This window comes from Pseudonaja textilis, chromosome 3, assembly GCF_049901715.1.
Source record: "Pseudonaja textilis isolate UNSWEBS1 chromosome 3, rPseTex1.2, whole genome shotgun sequence".
Classification (NCBI taxonomy): domain Eukaryota; kingdom Metazoa; phylum Chordata; class Lepidosauria; order Squamata; family Elapidae; genus Pseudonaja; species Pseudonaja textilis.
Genome location: NC_141992.1, coordinates 61902411 through 61927068, shown reverse-complemented (window position 1 = coordinate 61927068; position 24658 = coordinate 61902411). Strand labels below are relative to the sequence as shown.

Sequence of the window (24658 nt, the reverse complement as noted above, 5' to 3'; positions counted from 1 at the left end):
TAAGATGTGGTGGATAAGGAGAAAGACCTTATGTTTGTAATCTGGGTTAAAATAAATCATCTACTTAAATTTAAAGTGGATCAGAAACTTAGTTTCAAGTACCAGAAAGTAGATCTTTCCATGCTACACCATGAAAGGAAACAGGGTAAAGCAGTATGTACGTCCTGTAAGACGATATAAAAGTACTATAGAGTCTTGTTAATAGGATATTAGTGCTTTTAAAACAAGGAATAAAAGCTAGCAAACAGTTTAATTTCTATAAATGGCTTCCAAATGTAGCAGGATAAAAATTATCCTTTCTTAGCAGTTAATGGCAATTGTATTTTTGGAGATCAGGATGGGGCTTTGGACATTAGGAAGGACTGTTTGAGTAAGAGTATATCTTTATCATTACTTAGCGGAATAGCTGCACTTCAAATTACTGTACCATACAATCCTATTTCTATTTAGAGATTCCCAATTGTTTTGCCTATTACTTGATTCTGAACATAAAGCCGCATTTGTGGAGTAGGTGGGTCAAAATCTGCAAGATGGTCACATGCATCTACAAAAGGAGCAAAATTTTCTCAATTTCAGTCGCTTTTGAATGACAAAATTTGGCAAGTAATTCTACTATAGGTTTATTTTTCCAAATTATAAATTGTTGCATTGCAATAAATTATTTTTTAATGTTAACTGCCAGATTGAAATAGAAATATAATATATCCTTTAGCTCAGTGGCATAGCATTTCAAAATGTAGGAAACAGTTTTAAAATTATAAACTCCTTCATATATATTTTCAAATTATTATTTTAATGTTTTTTATATTACTGTTCTATATTTTTTTTCATTTTATTGATAAAAAAGAAATATAAACTTCTACATTTTTGTGATTATTGACGAACTGATTTGGTCATTTTAATCTGATAATATCAGTGACAGATTTATTTTCAGATCAATTTTATTTAAGAAATTGAAACATTTCTTTTAAAACTAGTGTTATAAAATAATGTTTTTATCCAGTTTTCAGTCAAGTTGCTTCCTTAGTAGATAGAGAATTTCTACTGAAGAAGGAATTTGCTACAAATAAAAAATATATTTCCAGTATTTATCATGTTTGAGGAAATGCACTTGTAAATATCATGTAAAATTTGGCCTTCATATTCTGTAGCTCAGGGCCTCCAACTCTAATTTGGAGGATTCCCTCAGCTATCTAGACCAGTTTTTGTGGCCATGCTGAAGACTATGAGGAGAAAACGCCTCCTCTCTGTCCGCTGACAGATACCCTTCCTTTATTGGGAGTAACTAATTGGATAAACACCAAGCCTTTTCTTTTTTACCAAACCTTGATTTGCTTCTTTGAAAATTTGAACAGTGGTGGACAAAATAACCTTCAAAACTTCAGCTTTTATCTGGAATACTATCTAATGCCAATTTTTATAGTCCCAGCGTGAGACAGCAAGAATTTTAATTCTGTCATGAAGCTTTTCTGTTTTTAATTTCATTATATATGTTAATGCCATCTTGATCTTGTTAGGAATCCACATGGTTACTACTAACAAGCTGGTTTTATTCTGTCATTGACGACAATTATGATGCAAAGGTAATTGGGGTTGGAGCAAACAAAAGGAGGAAGAGAAGACCCAGCTTAGATCTTTTCAGGAGCTTTTTGAAAAATCCATAATGAGGAAATGACAGATGTCTGTATTCAGGAGATCATAGTATTCCCTTATGAAATATGAACTCCTTACAACTCTGTTTCAGAGAAGATTCCCAGAACAACACAGGATTATATGCCACAGAACATGAAAGAGATGCTATTGTGATATAAAGCAGCAGGTGACTGAAATCATTCCTTTTACTGCTGAAACCTGCCCTAGGTTCTGTAGTTTTGCCATTTTCTCAGTAACTGAATAGTGAATATATATCAGTTTGTTGATCTTGTCATTAGTTTTCCTGTTTCTGGCATCACAGGCACTATGGTGACCCAGTGATCAGCGTTCCCCTTCTTTCCCCATTGTGTTTCAAGCATTTCCCTCAGAACTATTGTCTTCCTCCTTCTCCTACTCTTGAGACCCATTTCTGCTTGCTTATAACTGCAAATCATTGTTTTTCCCCCCAATTCATTTTCTTTGGGGTGGGGGGGAGAGAGACAGGAATAAATGTGAATGTATTAACTACAGTAGAATCCTGTTAGGAAGATTTCTAAAATATACAGACTTTATAAAATACCCAGAGAAGACAAATCAGGTGGTGATTCTGGAGAAATTGAATGATTAATTTTCTTTACAGGTCAGATGTTCATTGTTATTCAGTTCCTTACATTATTATTATATAAAGAAGCCTTTATATGATAGCCTTCAGTGAAGTTATAAAAGCATTGGTTTAAACTCCTCTTTGTTCTTTGCTAAGATCTGTCAAAGATTTTTGACTGCTTTAAAGGCAAAACTAACCATCCAACACTTAAGGAACATGTTTCCTATCAAAATCTTTCACTTCTTGTTCTTTTACCTGACATCTGATCTATCAACCATCACTAACAAATTTTTTAGGATGCTTCAGCAGTTGAAGTGGTTATGCCTTGTCTTTCATAGCACAAATGAACTGTACACTTGTAATAGCTTCCTTCCTTATTACCGTATTCAAACCCTCCAAAGTAAGTGACTGTTTGATAAGGAAGCCCAAGTTATAGGTTGGTAGGTTTCTTAAGGGATGTCCTCATTGCAAGCTGAAAGAGACTGCAAATTAATTGGGCTTCTTGTTGTTGTTGGACGTGAAGTTGTGTCTTACCCATTGCAACCTCATGGACAATGTTCCTCCAGGCCTTCCTGTCCTCTACTATCCCCTGGAATTCATTTAAGTTCACACCGACTGCTTCAGTGACTCCATCCAGCCTCATATTCTGTCGCCCCCTTCTTCTTTTGCCCTCAATCATTCCCGGCATTGGGTTCTTCTCCAGTGAGTCCTTCCTTCTCATTAGATGGCCAAAGTATTTAAGTTTCACCTTCAGGATCTGGCCTTCTAAAGAGCAGTCAGGGTTGATCTCCTCTAGGACTGACCAGTTTGATCGCCTTGCAGTCCAAGGGATTTGCAGGAGTCTTATCCAGCACCATAGTTCACAGACCTCAATTCTTCGATGCTCAGCCTTCCTTATGGTCCAACTTTCACAAACATACATTGGAACTAGGAAAACCATAGCCTTGACTATAGGCACTTTTGTTGGCAGGGTGATGTCTCTGCTTTTTAGTATGCTGTCTAGATTTGCCATAGCTTTCCTCCCCAGGAGCAAGCATCTTTTAATTTCTTGGCTGTAATCCCCATCTGTGGTGATCTTGGAGCCCAGGAAAATAAAATCTGTCACTACCTCCATTTCTTCTCCATCTATTTGTCAGCAATTGAGAGGGCTGGATGCCATGATCTTAGTTTTCTTAATGTTGAATTTCAATCGGGCTTCTAGTCAATATAAATTTATTATTAGAGATCATAGCTATATTAATAGAGGGGCATATCACTGATTCTTCAAATTTAATTCAGACTACAGGTAGTCCTTGATTTACTACCACGATTTAGCCCTAAATTTATGTTGCTAAATGAAACATTTGTTAAGTGAGTTTTGCCCCATATTGCAACCTTTTTTGCCATAGTTGTTAAGTGAATCATTGCAGTTAAGTTAATAACATAGTGTATAAGTGAATCTGGATTCCCTATTGAGTTTGCTTGTCAGAAGGTCATAAAAGGTGATCACATGACCCTGCAGGACATTGCAAGTGTCATAAACATGAACCAGTTGCCAAACATCTGAATTTTGATCATCTGACCAAGAGGATGCTGCAACAGTGTGAAAAACAGTCATGTCACTTTTTTCAGTGCTGTTACAACTTTGAATGACCACTAAATGAACTGTTGTAACTTGAGGATTATCTGTATAATGTTCTTATGAATTCACATTGTGACTAGTTGACAAACCAGACTTCAAAAAGTGAAATTCAAGAAGTAATTGATGGCTGAATGTGACTTGTGATCTATGCTTGTAATTGATAGCCTCAGCCTAATTTCATCACTTGTGTTTAGTTTTAGAAAGCTTCTGGAAGGAGACATGACTGCACCTGGCATTCTAGATAATGCTGGTAATATGGTTGTGGCTTGGCAAAACATCTAATGCCACTGTCTAGTACTGAAACAACTGCCTTTTTTCTAATAAGAATCCAAGGAACACATATCTTTGTGTTTAATATTAGATTGATATAATTTGTTCTGTTTAGGCTTTCCCTTGATGATTGATTAATCAAAATCTTAAGTGTATAAAATAGATTATCTCCTAGCAGCAATATATTACTAGGGTTATATAATATCAACACCAGCCGTGCTTTTCATTAACATTGTAAGCACAATTTTAGTGCTGGATTCTTTAGGGACCAACTTGTACACTATCTCCCTACAACTCATAGTAAATAGAGAATTCTCCCCATTACAAGGGATAAGACAAATGTATCCATCCTCTTTACGTTGTACTTGTTGCTTCCATTTGGGTACAATCATTTCATCTGTCATTTTGTTCCATTATTTCTGTCAGCCTGCCTGACACTTCCTATCCTATGAAATCCAACACTGCATGTGTGTTGGAAAATATTCTTAAATGCTAAGATGAAATCAAATATGCAACAAATTTAAGTCAGTCCAAGAAAAATGTCAATGCACCTCAGTTGTGTAAAATACCTTTAAACTTGATCTAATGGTAGGTGATCCAGGACTTGAAATTTGTTTTTGCCAAATGGCACGTAAATGGCAAGCTTTAGGCCAGCATGGTGCTTTGGATTCAAAGGCCAAAATAGACCTCAGAGGGCAGCTGCATGACCCTGGAAAAAAATGTAGCTGCTTTAAGGAGCTGCAGACGGATGGCTCTGGGACACTCCAAAGTATTTTCAAATGTCTTGCCTTCTAGTCTTAGGCACTGCATAGCTGTAGTAAATTTCTCTAGAATAGACAAAGGAGAGGAAGATGTTGACATTTTCTGTCATTTTCCACATTGCCTTAAGTTAAACATAACCCTTAAGCTATTTTCTTTAGTCTATTTCCTAGGATTTGAAATCTGGATTTATCTGTTCTATCAAATAACATTTCTTCATAGGACATCTTTCTTGATGTGAAGCATGAGCCTGTTTCCCTGCAGTTTTGACTTATTAGTTCTGAACTTGAATCTCTGGGCAATAAAGAGAAAGTCTACTTCCTCTTCTGTGTGACAGATCTTAAGATCTTTGAAGGTCACTATCATATCTTTACCTTCTCTTCTGTAGGCTAAAGATATCCAGATTCATCATAGAACTAGATTTCCAGGTAGTTGACTATTTGGATTTGTTCCAGTTTGTCTCTTGTTTTTCAGTTGTGGATACCCAGAACTGGATATGGCTTTCCAGGTGGGAATCTGATTGGGCAGAATAGAATCACAATGACATCTCATAAACTGGACGATGTGCTTCTGCAGTAGCATTTGCTTTTTTAGCAGCTGCATCATACTGCTGGTTCATATTTAACTTGTGGTTGAAAAGGACACCCACATGTAATATTTCTATGCCGGGGTCTATGATGATTCTGTACATATGCCTTTCATTTTTGTTACCCAGATGTAATGTTGCACAACTCAATGTTATTACAATTTTTTTTCAAAGTCACCATGCTTTTTATACTGTGATGTGGTCACAAATCCCATGCCCCAAGCAGCTGAAACCATTAATCTATAAGAATGGAGGATTCATCTTCTTCCTACTGGTGGAACCATGTCCTTTTGCAGAGGCTACCTCACAGTGGTAAATTAACAACTTTAGCCAGTTGCCTGTCAGTAAAAATTTAGGACTGTCTGATGTGTTTTCATCTAAGACTTTTACTTATTTGAGCAGTGTCTAGGACCAGAATGAATAGATTTGTGAGTGAGTCTACCCTCTTTTGGCCTGTAGCATGAGCACAAATTATATATTTGTTCTTCCTGAAGATATTATAAGGCAGTGTTCAGAAGGGAGGAAATGTAAGTGAGGGAATATTTATCTTTTTAAAGAAGCTGCTTCAGATACCCAAACTACTGCCTCCTTACCTTGGAATAAATGTCATTGAACTCATATCTGAAGAATTATTATGAAACTAGTGGCTTATCCTAATATTCCCCTGAAAAAAGTACTTTTATTGATGCTTTTTTATTGGCTGGAAAAAAAAGAGGTTGGAAAGACCTCTTGCTGTGTTACTTATTATGGCTATGTAAATCCCTTGAAAGAGGTGTTTCAGAACATTTTTAAAATTTAATTATTAATGTTGTATGTCGTCTTTCGTTTGAAAAATGTTCCTAGCTATCTCTAGAAGTGTATGCTGTAAAAATGGTTTGCAAAGTAGATATTTATCCACAGAGCCAGGAGCAGCAATCAAGCCTCAAAAAAGAAAAAAGATGTAGATGTGTTAGCCATTTAGAAGAGGTGGCCTGTTCACACTCCTGTGGATTCTAAAAGTTCTCTTGAAGGATTTGCATATTATTTGAAGGATGAGTTTCATAGAGTTTTACAGAGTGAAACTGAGTATCACAGAAGTGTAAATGGGAAGTAAAGGCTGGTCCTCATTCAAAACACCGTAAACCATGGTCACATGACATAAAATGGTCTAGGGGAGGTTGGACTAGAAGACCTCCAAGGTACCTTCCAACCCTGCTATTCTATTATGTTCTAGTATGAAATTACACTAATGGGAAGTTGGTAGAATAATGAAGTGAAAGAAACTATGGATAAGAAAAAATGCATATAAGAGAATAATTGCTGCATATTATTGTGTAATAATAGCACAGAAAAAAGATGCAGAGAATGTAGTCATGGAGATCAGGGGATTTAACTTTATCTAAAATTGTTCAAATACAGAACAATACCAATATATATAAAATTGCTTTGGAAGCCGTTAAATAGATTTAAAGGAAAAGCAGTGACATGATTTGAGATGAATTTGAACTAAGGGAATTCTAAAATTAATATTTTAGAGCTCTATATCAAGAATATATGGAACATCTATTCAGGGATTAGAATGTTAAATTAAAAGGAGATGTTTATCTAAGTCATTGTAATAAAAAAGTATGAAAATATTTTAAAAAGAAACTAGTGAATTATAAATATTCTAAATCTTTTTAAGATGACATTTTGAATTTGTGGGATTTATTAGAGTGATTATATTGGAAATTGTCACAGAGAGAGAGGGAGGGAGGGAGAAAAAGGAGAGAGGGAGAGGGAGGGAACGAGAGAGAGAAAAACACAGAACTTATTCATGGATATATCTTCAAATCAAAACTTGTAGTTAAGAATTCTGTAACCTACTTTAGAATGGTATTTGTACTTCAGGCAAACTTATTAATTAAATTATCTTAATGCTAGTATTTCATGAAATTGACTACAAGTCACTGATTGGGGAAAATAAAGAACTGCTCTCTTATAATAGTAAATAGAGACAATTTCAAAAGGTCTCAACAAGCACAGTGGTTTTTAACATATTACAATTATTAATATACAGAACTTTTAATCTGTTTCATATCCAACTTGCATCTGCATGTCCCCGTTTCAGTTTAATATCAGTTTAATCTTAACACCAGTTTAGCCATTGCATAATCTGATGATGTGAGCAGCAATAATTTTACAGCTTTATTAAACGGATAATAAAATTGGTTAATCATATAAGGTAATACCAGAGTCCTAAAATAAATGTAACATCATTGATATTTCTGCTTGAGCTGAACTAAATTGTACTATTGGAAAGATCTGAATATAATTACCATAATACTCTGTATTATTGCCTATGTTATCTGTTGAATCCATAGCTTGTGTTAAAAAAAATGCATTTTGCAAGATGTTGTAGTGGTACTTTTGTTAGTATGAGTGCAGCTTGCTCTTATCTACCCAGAGATAGCACTCTTTTTTTATTGCCAGTGAGGAAGCATTCAAAAATGTTCAAATGCAGATAATGCAATAGAGCGATAGCATACACAAAGAATTCAGACCAACCCTTTCTTAGAAGCTTAATTGATGTTGCACTTTGCATGAAAATGCTCATTTTTCAACATCCTAATGATGATCCATGAAACTGTGTTGCAGGCCTCTCCAATTCCAAGACGCAGCAGATTCTACCACTCTGTGCATGAATGGAAGTCACACTACTCAGCATATAAAACAGGAATGCTTGGGTGATTATAAGGGCCTATCTGAGGTTTCTGCACACAGAGAGATTACTGACGGAATGGAACTGAAAGGCTCAGGCGGCCTCCATCTTGAAGTTGACCACAATAGCTTTACCAATTCACTTTCATCGCAATTGTTTAATAATGAACATAGCCCCTCCCTGGGCTCCTTGTCACTCAACAGCCCTCACCATTCAGGTCGACAACAGACAAGCAACCTGAAGAAGCGATGCATCTCTGTGCTGCCATCTTCTGCTGATGGGATTGATATTACAACTATCATCCGCACATCACAGACTTCGCTGGTTACCTGTGTGAATGGACTGTGGACTAATTCAGCTGGTGTTTCCTCTTCTCCTAGAGAGATCACTCTTCATAGTGCTCAGAAATCCTCTCGCCCCCAGTCCTGCTCGCAATCTGGGAACCACTGCCATATTTCTTCCCCTTCAGTATGCCTTGTCCCTGTTTCCACTGAAACTATCCGAGGGGACTGTGACCATTCCCCAATGCAGCACACAGGAGAGAATGCAAGCTTCTGCCTTATAATGAATACTGCTTCTGCTCCTCAGCCAGATATTTTACACAGCAAACAGAAGTTGAATTTCTTAAAACAGGAGCCACTTGATGAATATACTTCTGCCTCCAGTCTTTTTCAGCATCACCAAGAACTGCCACCACCTTATCATTTACATGAGCAGCAAAACCACGTTCAAGGAGCACTAACGCATTTACAGGCCTCTATGTCTCCAAAGTCTCTTCAGATGAGTGAAGGTGATGAGCAGGAGGCCAGCGGTGATAAGCAGATCTGTCGATGGATTGATTGTAGTGCTGTCTATGATCAGCAAGATGAATTGGTCCGGCACATAGAAAAGACTCATATTGATCAAAGAAAAGGAGAAGACTTCACTTGCTTCTGGACAGGCTGCATTCGCCGGTATAAACCTTTCAATGCTCGTTACAAGTTGCTAATTCATATGAGAGTTCATTCGGGAGAAAAACCAAACAAATGTATGGTAAGTCTGGAATGTATTTATCTGACTGGAAATACTCTGGAATTGCTCCCCCCCCCCCCCGCTTTTTTTTCCTGCCTTCTAAAATATTCTTCCAATAGGAATTACAGGGTTTTATGTAACCCGTATAGTGATATTATGAAACAGTATCTTACCTGTTGAAAACCAGCTGCTCTTTTATTGCACAATATTATTTTATCAGAATTATGCTATTTCTCTATAGTAATGCTTCATTGTTGTTTTTTTTGAGAGGAAATAATATAATACTGTTTATAAATATTGTCATGTTGTATTTTGTTGCCCACTGCAACAAATTTAGCTTTTAAATACAAATGGTTTATATTTGAAAAGGCCACTGAAAAATTTAATAGGACGTTCAAAGCAGTTTAGAAGAGTTAAACACAGCTGAGAGTCAATGTGCCTTGGGTGATATTTTAAATCAAGAAACATGAAGCACATTTTAATGCTTTTTTTCAGTTTGCTTTTGAACAGTATCCCAATTGAACAGAAGCTTTTAAAATGATAGCAGAAAGAAAGACAATCCTAGTAATTATTATTAATGACTAAAATTGAGCATCTAATATAACTTTCGGGATGGCTTTTATTTAATATATATATAAAAACAGTTTTCAGAAGAGAGCTATTATAGCTGTTCTTCTCTGATCAGGCAGATCTAAGCCGCACCATAATGCCAACATGTTGAGAGAAGCACTGTCTCTGGATGAATTACTAGTTATGTAGTAAATTGAAATAAAACCTAATGATTTGCAGTTCAGTCGCAATAATATGAAACCCTTTAATAGAGTAGGTAACCACAAAGCAAAATTTGACCAAGCTTCCAAACTCAGTTGTGAAATATAAGAACAATTGTTTGCTACCCAAATTGTATTGTTTAGAAAGGAATAACTGCACTAAATATCATAAAGAAGAATCACTTTGAAGAATTGGTGTTTATTCATAGGGTTGTGGTTGAGTGTGTTTTGGAAAAACAGGTAGCCCCTAAGTACAATACTGGTCAGATTTTGGAGTGAGAGTTTTCAAACTAAGATGTACTTTATACTGAAAAGTTATATGGTAGTGTTGTTGGACTTATTTTTCCCAAATGCTGTTCCTAAGAAGCAAAGTCTTTGGGTTACAAATAATGTCAAAATATTCATAGCTGTGATGAGAATACATTTCTGACAGCCTTATTTTCTTATATTCCTGTTTCATTATGCAGGTGATTGTATTAGAAAGTTAAATAATTAAAGTACTGTATGTGGTTTCTTCTACTCATGGAATAGTTCAAAATGCATCATTACACACATACTTTGTTTTTATACACTGTTCTTTGTATTTTAGTATTTATTTATTTTTTTCTACTCTAAATATTCCTATATAATTTGTTATCTAATATAATGCCCAATATACTGAATGCTATATTTTTAAAAGATTAACATTTCTGTTAATTTCTTATCCATCCCATCCTAAACTGTTCTTTGTGTATAACATCCTTTAAATCTTTCCATTGACCTCATACTAGTAAATTATGTGGCTTATATACTCATGACAAGAATCCAAGCATAATAAAGTAGTACACATAACTTTCCACTGCAATAGATGATGTTATTGCATTTAGAAAAACATTTAAGATTGCAAAAATTGTCACTAACATTAAGCAGCACAAATAGATGGTGTAGAGATAGAGGAAGAATCTCCAGTTTCATTATGTCTTAAGAAGATAATTGTGCTATATTCCTAAATTAGAAATCTGAAACAATGGAAATACTTGGATTATTCAACAGTGTATGTGTGTAGCCATATTGGGGGTTGCTTTTAAAATGTATATGAAAACAGCCCTCTCTCTTTTAAAAGTATAATTTAAAAGCAAAGTTTCAAGTTTTTACAGTATTGGAAGGTGGAATATAACTATGGAATTATTCAATAACAGAAAACATGCTGCATATTTTTTTTCCTTTGATGTGTACGTTATTATGTGGCAGTTTTTAATGTTACTTTTCTATTCAGTTACGTCACACAAATCTTTATGTCATTATGTTAATCTCATATAATGGGTAATACTGGAAGATGCTTATAAATAGTGTATTAGTCTATGGGTCTAGATATTAGGCTATTTCAAGTATACTCTTTGGTATAAACAAACAAATTTCAGTACTGTAGTCAATTCAGTATATTTTAGTCAATTCAGTATATTTGAATGGGTATTTTGTCCTATCAGAATTGAGTTTTTATGTAGTATTACAAAATAAACGCTTGGTGTGCTGTTTTTTTAATGACTGTAGAAGACTTACGGGCAAGATTATTAAAATATGTTTAGTTTTAAAAAGGAAAGGAAAAGTTAAATATTTAAAATAATTAAAAAAGTTATTTTTATAGTCCAGCCCTAAAGTAAACAACAATTGTAGATTATCAAAATGGGTCCTTTTAAAATATTAGCTTAAGTTTTTTAAAATTGCTTTAAAAACCTTATTTATTAAGCCAAGGAAGCAACTCTTCAAAAATTAGTGTTGTTAGTTTATTTGGAAGCTGAAGTGTTACTGTGATTTACTCATGTTTTGTGCACCTCAAATTTAATGAAGAATTACTTTGTAAATGTCAATTTTCATTTAAAAATGAGTCTTTTTTAGAAAGTCTCTCTCATAATTTTTCTTGGAAAATGCTCCCCTTCCCAACTGTTTCTAGTGTCTTTTGAAACAACATTATTGCTAAATTTGAAACTGGGTATTTTTCCAGTCTGATCAACATCATTTGTTGGTTAAATATGTGTTGAACAGATTCAAGGGAAGTTGGCAACAAGTAGCTAGCTGTCTGCATGCATAAAAGCTCCCTTCTATGTAAAATTATTAATTTCTTATGACAGTCTTTGCTACTATGTACTGTAATAGACAAAGGAATTTTGGAATTCAGGCTACTTGAGAACAGGAAATACATGAGACATTTTGATTGAAAAGTAAATGGTCCACTAAAATGGCACTTAATCCTTTTATTATCTTCCAACAGCAGTTTCCACAATGTATTTTCATGAGGTAAGCTTCCTCTTCAGTCCAACTGTAATACTCATCATTACAGCTGGTTTAAATTTAGCCAGTATGTTCTCTTCTCAGCAACAGAGTGGGAAAAGTGGAACACAAATTGTCATAAAGACATTACTGATATTTTTGGGTTCCCTGGATTTGTTGCCAAAATTTATATTTTTTAATTTTTAGTTAAAATGTATAATTGATGTATTATTTTTTCAACATTGTGCCCTTTCATTTATGTAGGGTTATGTTATGTTATGCTTTGCTTTTGTTCGTTCTGTCTTTATTCTTTGAGCTGTGTAAGTAGTCTGAAGGAAACTGCCTAATCTCTTTGCAATATCCTGTTATGCTTCATATATAGCTTGTGTTATTTTAGTTTTATTAAATTTGGTGCTCATCTGCATTATAATCAGAAAGATAGCTAACAAAAATAATGATGCAATGTCTTTAAAACCTGAACTTTTGGAAGATTAATGTAATGCTTTTTTATATTTGATGTCTCAGACTATAGGAATTTTGATTGTCTGAGAACAAAAATTAGACCACTTAAATGTTTTCAAGTTTTAAAAAAACCCTTACTTTTTGTCCTACCTTTGTTTTGCATAATATTGATTAATGAACCTGATATTATACAAAAGTTGTTAAATTCTTGCTTGTGAATGTAATTAAGTTCACTTAAAAAGACTACGTACGCGTATGTGACTATGCTGGATTTTATTCTCCATCCTTTAAGCCAAATAATAAATTGTACTGAAATACTTAACAGTCATCATATTACTATTTAAGTAACAATTTATAATATTCATTAAACTCAATTTCTACATCAAATAGATGAATAATATGATACAAAAAGAAACTTTTTGGGTAGCAAATAACACGCTTAGCTACTTCTTATATCCACATGAAAAAATTTGCAAGAATAGACAATCACCCAATTTCTGATGCACAGATACCTCAGTTTCTGTCACCTATAAAGGTGACTCTTATTAACTGCCTTATGTAGAACCATTTGCAGTTAATAACCATGAAGAAAAAGTAACTTTATGATCATCCTTGCATGTACAACCTTTGCGTATCTGTAAAGCGAAAGGAAGCTGAAGTAAGATCATAAGCACAGTTGCAATTTCACTTAATGTCTGCTTTGCTTATTGATCAAGTTGTCAGTCCCAATTGTGGTCACTAATCAGGGACTACCTATAAAGCCAGACTTCATTTAAATGGCTTCATCAGAATTTTTCCAGTTATAATCTATTTTTATGGACCCTCTTTTTTCCCCCACAGAGGGGGTTAACAAGCCCAGCAGAACATTAAATGATCCAGTAATTAAATTCAGTGGAATTGATGGCTCTTTGCAGATTTCTGTTTTTTTGATTTGGGACTTATACAGGTGGTCCTCAGCATTTCCTCCAGACTCCCCACAACTACTTATCACTCAGTTCCACTAGCTCTACATATGCGTAGTGACACATATCCACACACCAGAATCACATGATCACATTTGGGGTATTTGGCAACCGTCACACCTTATGACCAGTTGTAGAATTCTGTAGTCACGTGACTCTGATTTATGACATTTTTTCCAGTTTTCCAGCCTTTTTTGGCTTGTTTCCAGCAAAATATAGCCTATAGGAAGATGTTGATTCATTTAACTATGGCTCTCATTTAATGACTATTGCAAAAAAAAAATCATAAAATCACGTTAGTCATGTGGGTGCCTTGGTTTACAACCATGAAGACTTACAATGGAAATTTAGGGCTCTATTATGGTCATAAGTCAAGGACTATATGTGACCATCTATTAGTTAATGAAGGGAATGTGAGGATTATTCCATTTGTTTTAACAGGATGGTCCCTAAATATATTTTCATAGATTTTGAGGTTGTTGAGTTCCTTGGTTGATTTATGATCCAAGACAATTGATAAAAGAGTTTGACACGTAATGAGAATATAAGAGGATTGTCTTGACCCATTTCAGACTGACTTTAGGTCCATATTTAGTACTGAAATGGTTTTGGTGATGAGTGATCTTTGCTGGAAGAAAGAGGAAATAAAGATATTTGGATAAGTTGTTTTTATATACAGGTAGTGCATAATTCATTTAGTGATTGTTTCAAGTTACCATAGCAATAGCACTTAGACTTATATACCGTTTGACAGTGCTTTATAGCCGTCGCTTAAGCTTACAGAGTTTACAGAGTGATCATAGTGGCCCCAACAATCTGGGTGCTCATTTTACCAAGCTTGGAAGGATGGAAGGCTGAGTCAATCTTGAGCCTAGTGAGATTTGAACTGCCAAATGCTAGAAAAGTTGACTTACAAGTGGTCCTGACACTTGTACCTGTTATAGCATCCGACAGCCACATGATCAAAATTTGGGCCCTTGGCAATCAGCATGTATTTACAAAGATTGCAGTGTCTGGGGATCTTGGCTTTGAAATCTTCCCAGCTGGCTTCCAAAAAGCAAAATAAAAATAAAAATAGTTCCGATTATGGTCATAAGTCAAGTGCTACCTCTACTTTTGGACTGTCCCTTCATGCTTCCCTTCTAGTCAAAAAGTATGTACAAAAGAACTGCTCTTAACCCTTACTGATATACTCATTGGGATGAGATTCGTAAAATCTTAAGAAATATTTAAGGGAATTACTGCAGTTCTCACTGCAACTTTTTGGTAGGTGTTAATGATCTGAAGTGTTGTTTTCTGAAGACCAAAGAGAATGTGCTGCTAAGTGACATGGTAGGAAAAATTACAAAAAATAATTAAATTGGGTTGGGTTTTTTTTTTTTTTTTTTTGAGACAGCAGGACACGGAGCAAATTTTCTGGGACTAATTCCAAATGTGAGGAGAGCTCTTTTTTTTCATAAACATGGCAGGAAAGGAAAGTAGAACCTGGTTTTCCTGTGCATGGCGGTCCTGGCAACACTCCTCCTTCATGCTATGAATGTTTTTTTTCCCAAGGGCCATAGATGTTAACAATGTTTAGCTTTGTCCTGGAGGACACAGACCACTACATTCAAGCATCATAGCAAGTGGCATCTTCCACCTACAGGAATTGGTTTGTTTAATAATTACCATCTGAATGCAGTGTCCATCTAACAACAACCAAACCAATGTTATTTTTTATATGCCTGAAAAAAAAAGCCGGCAGCACTTATTGGAGGAGCATGTGTAATAATAGCCAGTTGATCTATTGGATGCATTCTCAAGTCATAAATTAATATCTTCTGCATATTATTACAGGATTTCAGACAAAATGTATCATTTTCTGTTTGCAAAAGTATATGCACATTTCCAATCTAAGCAGGATACCTCTGATATCACCATAAGCATTCCATATATGTTTTTGCATAAATACATTAAACAACTGAGATATTACATAATCTGGTCATCCTCCCTATTCAGAGTTGAATCTTTAACAAATAAGTCTATTTATTGTCATTCTCTGTAAATCAACAAATGTGGAAATTTTTCTTTCATCTATGCATTTTTCAATGAAATGTTGAATAACAATCTGTAGATCACACTAAAACCACACTACCGTTGCCAGATTTGACTTTCTCTCATTCATAATTTTGCTCAACACCTTCCCAGGGACATTCAACAAAATTTCCTTTATAGTTTTTGCATTTTGCATATTTTTCTTTGTACTTGTTATATTATTTTTGGTAGGTATGGAGATAACTTGTATACAAAGAGGATCCTGCAACATGATAACGTGCAACTTGTTTTTGTGTATAACATGTCTTGGCCCTTATTTTGAAACTGCTCCCAAAGCAGTTAAAAATGGGAAATGGAAAAGGCATGTTTTCATAATCCAGCTCAGTAAAGTTTGCACAACTTGCTCTTTGTTTCATCATCCCAACAATAAATCTTTCATTTATGTCAACTAAGAGTGCCTACCAGGTCTGCAAATGATTACATCTATGAATTGTGTTGGTACTCTTTCACTGTGTAGGTAAATGTTAAAATGGGGAGTTGAGCAAGGCTCTTTTATGATCTGGCAAGAAATCTCTTAAACACCCCTTTCAAGTTCCTTCAAGTGTTTCCAATTTCTTGTTCTCTTAACTACTATATGGGATTATAGTAATTTACTCCCTTTGGTTATGAAAATCAAAGTTCTGATCATACATTCATACTTTAACAATGCCATTCCCTTCTCACAGGTAGAAACGTAAGTATGTTATCTTTGAATGGAATAGTTTTCAGTGACTTTAAAAATAACTGTTCTTTCCAGTATGAGTTTATGCATTATTTATGCATAAATAATGATCTTTATGATCAATGGCAGTTACCTAGTAACCAGACATCAGATTGGGAAAGCCTCTGAAAATCTTGACAATGAGTTGCTTTAATCAAAACCAACAAAACTATTTTTTGTTGCTCATACAAAGCCAGCTGGACTAGCACTGACACTTCAGCAGAAAACCAGTTAAAGAGGCTCAGGACAGACAGTGGGACATAGACAATTCTGACCCACTAACATCTGGAGTTGCCACTGCATCACAGTAGTATGTGTTTCAGTTACAGAGTGACACATCCTCATGTGCATTGTCTGTTGAAGGTAGTGGCTTTGTGTAGTTATCTGTCTACTTACCTTTTATTTGTTAGGGGAGGGAATCAGGTCGGGAACTAGTAAGCATTGCTTCCAGGGTTTCAGTTTGGAGAAATGAAAAGCTAGATGACTTCTATAAAATGAGAAATGCTGTGAAAATCTCTACCCAGGATTTTAACATTGTCACTTCACTCTGTTTCAGGGCACAGATTTGTCTGTTTTAAAGACAGGGAATAATATTAGGTCTCCTAATTCAGCAGGAGAAAAAACACACGAAACAATAAATTTGAATATTTCTTACTCTGAATTTATCTTATAAATGCTTCTTGTTTTCTGTTTATTTTCCTTTATTGTGGACATTTGGATAGCGTTGGAGAAATGCTTAGAATTGCTTGGCAAAATTGAAGTGTTTCTGTGATTCTTAAAGCAAACTTCTCTGCACTTGTTTTCCTCTTGAACATCTGCCAATTTGCTGAAAATGAAACTATGATTCACATCCAGCCACTGGATTGTTGTGAATGTCTCCCCTCTAAAGGCTATGGTTTGCATTGCAGATAGACTATGGCCAGGTGTTAGATTAGTCCAGTTCAAATTAGGTTAGCAAGCAGAAGAGGCAATGCCATTATACAGTGGCACGCAAAAGTTTGAGAACCCTTTTCAATTTTCAATATTTCTGTAGAAATATGACCAAAACCAGGATCTTCTCTAAACAAGAAGAGAAAGAACTCAATTAAACAAATGAATCAAAACCATTATTCTTTCTTTTATTATTCTTTTATTTATTGAGGAAAATGGTCCAACAGCTATTATGTCTTTAGTTAATTATTATGACTGCATTAAAATAGACCCATTTATCCTTTTTTAAAGTACAGTTTTTGTTTTATTTTCCTTATTCTTTGAACATATTAATTATTTTTCAGATTAGTTGCTACGTATCTCTGTTTCACTGACTGGTCTTAATGTGAAGCAAGTGGCTCATTATGTTTTGGGATAGTGCCACCAGATAGCATTTGTAGAATAAGCAAGAGCAGTGTGTCTACTCACTATTTAATTTTATATAAGATGGTTAAGCATCTAGGAGTTATATCCTAATTTGCTGGTGCTCACTTCAAGATTTTGATTTTTCACCACTTACAGCCTCCCAGAGAAATCTTCCTGTAAGCACACATGTATATTTTTTTTATTACCGTTAGGGAATAAATGCCAGGCCTTCTAGCAGGCCAGCTCAAGAAACAGGAACCACAAGGATTTTTTACTCCTCTGTTATTTTTCAAGTGGAGACCATATCTAATACTTCCTCCTTCTATTTTCCCCACAACAGCAATATATATATTGGTTTCATTTGTGTTGTATATCTGGTTCTGATAATTTTTATAAGCATTTTGCACCTTGGCAGGCATTGAGTAACTTGGACTGTTGTTTTAAAATATGATGTGACTGGATATTGTGATTATTTTCTCAACTTGGATGTAGTCTGTGGAAATGTGACAGAATCCTGTCTTTTTCAAACGTGATCATATGACAGAACAAGTGACTCTCTAGAGACTTAAACATCTTTAGACTATTGTGAAACTTCAAGGCATAATGAAATTTGATAAACCTCTTTATTGTAATAGCTAAAATTAAGCTGAGTGAAGACAGATGAAAATCACATTTTCAATACAGTGGCCTTGAAACATTACAGAATATTTACTTAATAGATATTTATTTGCAGAAAATGATATAAAAATCTATATATAAATATTGTGCACATGGCTTTAAGTCATCTGTGTAGGCATTATCTAAATATAACAAATTTTACATTAGAGTTTATTCATAGAGGAAAACTTGTTTATGCAACAACTCTGTTTTTCTATTCAAGGAGAGTAAAACATACAGTATATTCTTGTTAACAACAGATACACCTTGGTATCATTGGCAACATGCTGCACCTAATCTTAACTCTACTTTGCACTGGCATTGTGAGGAACCTAACTTTCACAACCTGGCTAGACACATTGAGGATTATGGAACAGGTTTTCTAGCTCATACAATAAATGTTTTAGAGAGACCCACAATGTAGCTTTTATACTGGGAGAAATACAGAAGGAGCATTGGTATTTACCTGATACACCCATTCTCGGTGAGCTACAACAAGCATCCAGAGATTGGGAGGTGCTTAGTCTCTGTTCAGATAGGCTGGGCTTAACTGAATAGGACACTGTTACTCCTCCCTGGCTCCCCAGTTTTGGCAAAGACGAGGTGATGCAACCCCCATCCCCTTTATTGTTCTGTTTGTGTTTTTTAAAAAAAACTTATATCCAGATTAGTCATTGGCTGGAACAGGACTCCACCAAACGGATATTGGGTGGGGCTGGATGCTCGTCACAGCTCACCGAGAACGGGTGTATCAGATAAGTACCAATTCCCCTTCTCCATCGAGCTGCTCTGAGCATCAAGAGAGTGGGACATACCAAAGCTTGGCTTGTCCTACGGGAGGCTCTCCGTCTGGGTTGGAGCCCCCCCATTGTCTGAGTGGACTTGTTGTAACCCCCTCCTACCAAAAGAGGCTTCAGCAAAAGCAATTACATCAATTTTGTAATGCCTAATGAAAGGCGATCGGGAGACCCATGTTGCCGCTTTACATATTTCTGCTATAGGAGCTTGTGTGGCCCAGGCCGCTGAAGTTGCCGCACTCCTTGTTGAGTGGGCCGTGATACCCCTAGACACAGGCAATGATTGAGTCTCATATGCCTTGGCTATTGTGGCCTTCAGCCGCCTGCCTATAGTCGAAGGGGAGACCTTCTGACCCTGAGAGGCTGACTGAAAAGGTACAAAAAGAGCATCAGTCTTTCTGAAAGGAGCTGTTCTATGTAAGTAAGTACAGAGAGCTCTGTGGACATCCAGTCGGTGCCATTGATGCTCTAGGCCCTGAGAAGGTCTGGGCAAAAGTTAGGGAGAACTAGTTCTTGTGACCCGTGGAAGGCAGAATTGACTTTAGGAGTGAACACGGGGTCTAGTCAAAGCACCACTCTGTCAGTATGGAATATACAGAGGACCTTTCGCGCTGATAGAGCTGCTATTTCTGATATACGTAATGCTGATGTTATAGCCACGAGGAAAACTACCTTGAGAAAATGGAGGCTAGTAGTTTTCAGGGGTTCAAATGAGTCTTTGTGAGTGCTGTGAGTACCTTGTTAAGGTCCCAGGTCAGACAATGATGTACCACTGGCGGACATAAATTTGTGGCGCCCTTAAGAAAACTCTTTATCCATGAGTTGTGGGAGATGGATGGTAGACCTTCCCAAGTCACCACTGAGGCAGTAGCTGCCACTTGTCATCTTAAAGTGTTTGGAGAGAGACCCCTGTCGAGACCATCTTGGAGAGACTATAAAACTTGCACAATTGATGGCGAAAGTGGGTCCACCTTGGATTTGGTGCACCATTTGTAGAAGATAGTCCATGTGGCATTATATATACGGCTCATAGAAGGGCGTCGAGTCACTTGAATGGCCAAAATTAATCACCCTGGCTGAAAAATTCTTCTTTCTTAGATGTCTCTGCTCAACCTCCAAACGGCTAGTTGGAGCCATTGAGGGTCCGGGTGCTGGATCGGTCCTTGGATGAGCAGAATTTTGTGTGGTGGAATTTTCCATGGTTCTTCTGTGGACAGGCCCCTGAGATCCACAAACCATGGTCTCCTGGGCCAGTAGGGTGACACCAAGATCAGGTTCACTTTCTCGTCCAGTAGTTTTTGTACCACCTTGGGTATCAATGGGAGAGAGGGAAGGCATATAGGAGTCCCCGGGGCCACCGGCACCAGAGGGCGTTGATGTTCTCCGCCCCCGGGATGGGTATCTTGAAAAGAATCTCGAGATCTGTGGGTTCAGGGAAGAAGTGAACAGATCTATAACTGGCAGACCAAATCTCTGCACTGCCTCCTGAAACAGGTCCAGATGCAGGCACCACTCTGATTGGTCGACCATGGCCCTACTTAGCCAGGCGGCCTGTGTGTTTGTCAGGCCGGAAATATGCTCCGCTCTGATAGAGGCTAAGTTCCTTTCTGCCCAAAGGCACAGTCTCTCGGTTTCCCACATGAGTGGGTCCCCACTTTTCTGTTGATATGTGCTTTCATTGTGACGTTGTCTGTCAGTATAAGTATGTGTCTCCTTTGAATATGTGGGAGGAAACTGCGAAGGGCCAGGAGGACTTCCCTGAGCTCCAACCAATTTATGCTGTTCGATTGCTCTGCTGTTGACCAACGCCCTTGAGCCGAGAGGGACTGGAAATGAGCTCCCCATTCAAACAGGCTGGCATCCATGGTGGTGGTGAGTCGCTGGGGCTCTTTCAGTGGGCAACCCTTGTTGATGGCTGGAGCCATCCACCAGTGTAGAGATAGCCAGACTTTTGTAGGAACTAACACTCTGGTCCTGGAATTGTTTAGTCCCGGTCTTTGGAATGGAAGCAGATACTATTGGAATGATCTAGTGTGGAATTGAGCCTAAGGAACAATAGAAATACAGGAGATCATTTTTCCCAGTAGTTTAGACAAATTGGCTAGAAGAACCCGTTTGAGGGTTCTGAGAGTCTGAGCTAAGGTTTTAATGCTCTCCTGTCTCTCAGGGAATAGAAACATTCTTCCTTCTACTGTGTCTATTATCGAGCCCAGGTGAGATAAGCGGGTTGAGTAAAACAAATGGCTCTTTGTCCAATTAATGGAAAAACCTTGTTGTTGAAGTATTCGCAATATAATTTGAGTATCCAATTCTGCCTGGATGAGGAAGACGATCAAAATGTCACCCAAGTAGCACTGGAGCCTAACTGGAGTGCTCCTAAGGTGTGCGGCCAGAGCTGCCAGAACCTTTATAAAAGTTCTTGGGGCTGATGACAACCCAAAGGGCAGGGTGACGTATTCGAAATGTTGGTTGTTGTAGCAGAATCTGAGAAATTTTGAATGTGAAGGTCTAATTGGTATGTGAAATCGATGGAAGTCAAAAAAATCACCCTTTCTTATGCTAAGCAGAATGGATTGTAACATACTCATCTTGAATTTGCGGTAGACTAGAGTACAGTTGAGACATTTTAAATCTAGGATTGCCCTCCACCACCCCCTCCCCCCGAACTCTTGGGAACTACAAAAAGTAGGGAATAGAATCCTTGTCCATGTTGATCCGGGGTTACTGGTTGGATGGCCTTAATTTCCAGTAAGTGATTGATTTCTGTCTCCATCAGTTTCCTTTTAACAGGATCTCGGGAAATAGGACAATTCATGAAAAAGTTCGGGGGTGTGGAGGAGAACTCCAGAGCCAGGCCAAATCTGATGGTATCGCGAACCCAGGAATCCAATGTGGAAGAGTCCCATTGGTCTGCAAAGAGCCTTAATCGTCCTCCAATGGGAGCGAGATCCCTGTATTTATCTTGGACGGTGAAAACCTCTGTTTCCAGTTCCCCTGAAAAATCGCTTCACTTGTCCACCCCTGCGAGGTCTGTTGGAGAATTCTGATCTATCTGATTACTGGGCTCCCCTATATGTCGGTGGTCTCTAGAATCAGGGAGGAAAATGGGCCTTGATAATAGGGACGAAAGGAGCCTTTCTGAAAGGGCTGAAAGATTTGCTGTCAGAGCAACGAAGAAGGAGGAAAGAAACTTCTTGCTTCTGGTCTCGATTAGAAGTGGATCCAGGGCAGCGCCAAACAATTTATCACCCAAAATTGGGGAAGAGGCAAGTTTCCATTCGTGTTTGATATCAGCTTTCCAATGTCTAAGCCATAGTAATCAGCAGGCTGTAACCTGCGATACCATGGCTCAAGCTGAAAACTTGACTGAATTAAATGTAGCATCCGCAGAAAACTCTGCAGCCGCAATTAATTTGGCGATGTCCTGGTGTGCCCTAACATTAGAATTTGGTATGGTGTTCTTCAGGTGACGTAGCCATCTGAGTGAGGTTCTAGTGAAGAAGGACACATCTGTTGCCCCGTTATGGCCCATGCATCAGACGGATGTGCCTTTCAGAGCGCTATCTCGGTTTTCTTTTCCTCCAGTTTGAGGGCCTCCTCTGCTTCTGAAGGAATGGCGGAGGAGGATGCTAAGGCCACCACTGGCTCATCTACTTCAGGGATATTCAAGGAATTAGAAAATCCAGCTTCTGCAAATGGTGTACTAAGTCTCAAATTGATCCCATCTATCCATCATTGGCTCAAATCCTAGAGTTTCTACAAGAGGGGCTTGACAAGGGATTATCACCTAATACGTTGAAAAGGCAGGTGGCGGCTTTGGCATCAGTTGTCACTTCTGGGGGTCTACTGTCTCTTTCTCATCACCCACGCATACGGAGCTTCCTTCGAGGAGCCACAAATTTACACCCACCAGCGGTTCACCATTATCCCACTTGAGACCTTAACAAGGTCCTCGTTGCACTCACTAAGCACCCTTTCGAACCCTTGAAATCATCAAGTCTCCAATTTCTGATGTACAAAGTAGTTTTCCTTGTAGCGATCACTTCCGCTCGTCGTATTTTGGAACTGGCAGCTTTGTCGATCAGAAAAGACCTTTGTGTCTTCCATTCTGACCGGTTGGTCCTTTGTCCTGATCCCACGTTTATACCCAAAATTAATTCGGCATTTCACAGGGCACAAGAGCTGATACTTCCTAGCTTTTGTCCCAAGTCATCTCAATGGTTGGAACTACAATGGCATCGGCTTGATCTGAAGCAAGCATTGCGAATATATATTCACCGCACAGCGACTTTCCGGAAAACGGAAGCTTTATTTGTGTCGTTTCAGCCAAAACACTCAGGGATGCAAGGTCTCTTCTTCCACAGTAGGCCATTGGCTACGGGCTGCGATAGCGAAAACGTATCAGACTCAATCACTACAGGTGCCTAGGGGCATAACTGCTCATTCAACAAGGAGCGCAGCAACATCGGCAGCATGGGCCACGCAGGCACCAATAACTGATATTTTTCGAGCCGCAATCTGGGCCTCTCCATCACCCTTCATTAGGCATTATAAAATAGACGTGTTTGCATCCGCTGAAGCCTCCTTTGGCAGACGAGTTCTGCAATGGGTCCATGGGGACCAGGAGGGAATTCCAAGCTAGACGGAGTCCCTCCCATAGGACAGGCCAAGCTTTGGTATGTCCCACTACTGGATGCTTTGAACAGCTCATACCTGATACGCCCGTTCTTTTTGAGCTGTGAAGAGCATCCAGCCCCACCCCTTTTTCCATCTGGGGGGGGTCCTGTTTCGGCCAACAAATTGTTAAGGCGTTCAGGGCGAGTGGTGTTTATTCTCTCATCTTCGCCAAAACTGGGGAATGCTGGGGAGGAGTCCCGTGGAGGAGGAGGAGCATTCTGGAAATTAAGCCCAGCCTAGACGTGCAGAGACTGGAGCACCTCTCACTACTGGATGCTCTTCACAGCTCAAAGAGAACGGGCGTATCAGGTAAGTACCAACGCCCTTTTTGTTATTTGTACATCTGTTAAGTTTTTTATTAGAAGTTTCATTTTCTGTCTATTAATTTTCAATCCTGCCACTGCTGCATATCTTTCTAGTTCCTTAATTAATATTTGTCCTTTTTCTATTGGATCTTCCATAATAAAAGCCATATCGTCTGCAAAAGCTTGCAGTTTATATTCTTCATTTTAAATATTCAATCCTTTTATTTCAGGATTTTGTCTCACTCTTTCTAATAGTATTTCTAATGATAGTATGAAGAGTAGAGGGGACAACGGACAGCCTTGTCGGACTCCTTTTTCTATATTTATAGTTTGGGTATTCTCTCCATTTATTATGATATTTGCTTTTTGTACTGAATAAATTGCTGTTATAATATTCTCAAATTTGGTGCTGAAATTCATATCATAAATTTGCTGAGTCATAAATTGCCAATTAAGATAGCTGAAAGCCTTTTGAGCATCCCAAAAAAC

At 37.5% G+C, this 24658-nt stretch overlaps 1 protein-coding gene across 4 annotated transcripts in view; it reads left to right on the top strand.

Moving 5' to 3' along the window:
• The window catches only part of GLIS1 (GLIS family zinc finger 1), a 210237-nt gene that overhangs the window by 76349 nt on the left and 109230 nt on the right, over positions 1 to 24658 (top strand). For all 4 annotated transcript variants that reach the window (XM_087929939.1, XM_026707118.2, XM_087929938.1 and 1 more), the window contains exon 4: positions 8089 to 9184. In XM_087929939.1, coding sequence (XP_087786065.1) covers positions 8089 to 9184 — 1096 coding nt within the window. The remainder of the gene's footprint in view (positions 1 to 8088; positions 9185 to 24658) is intronic.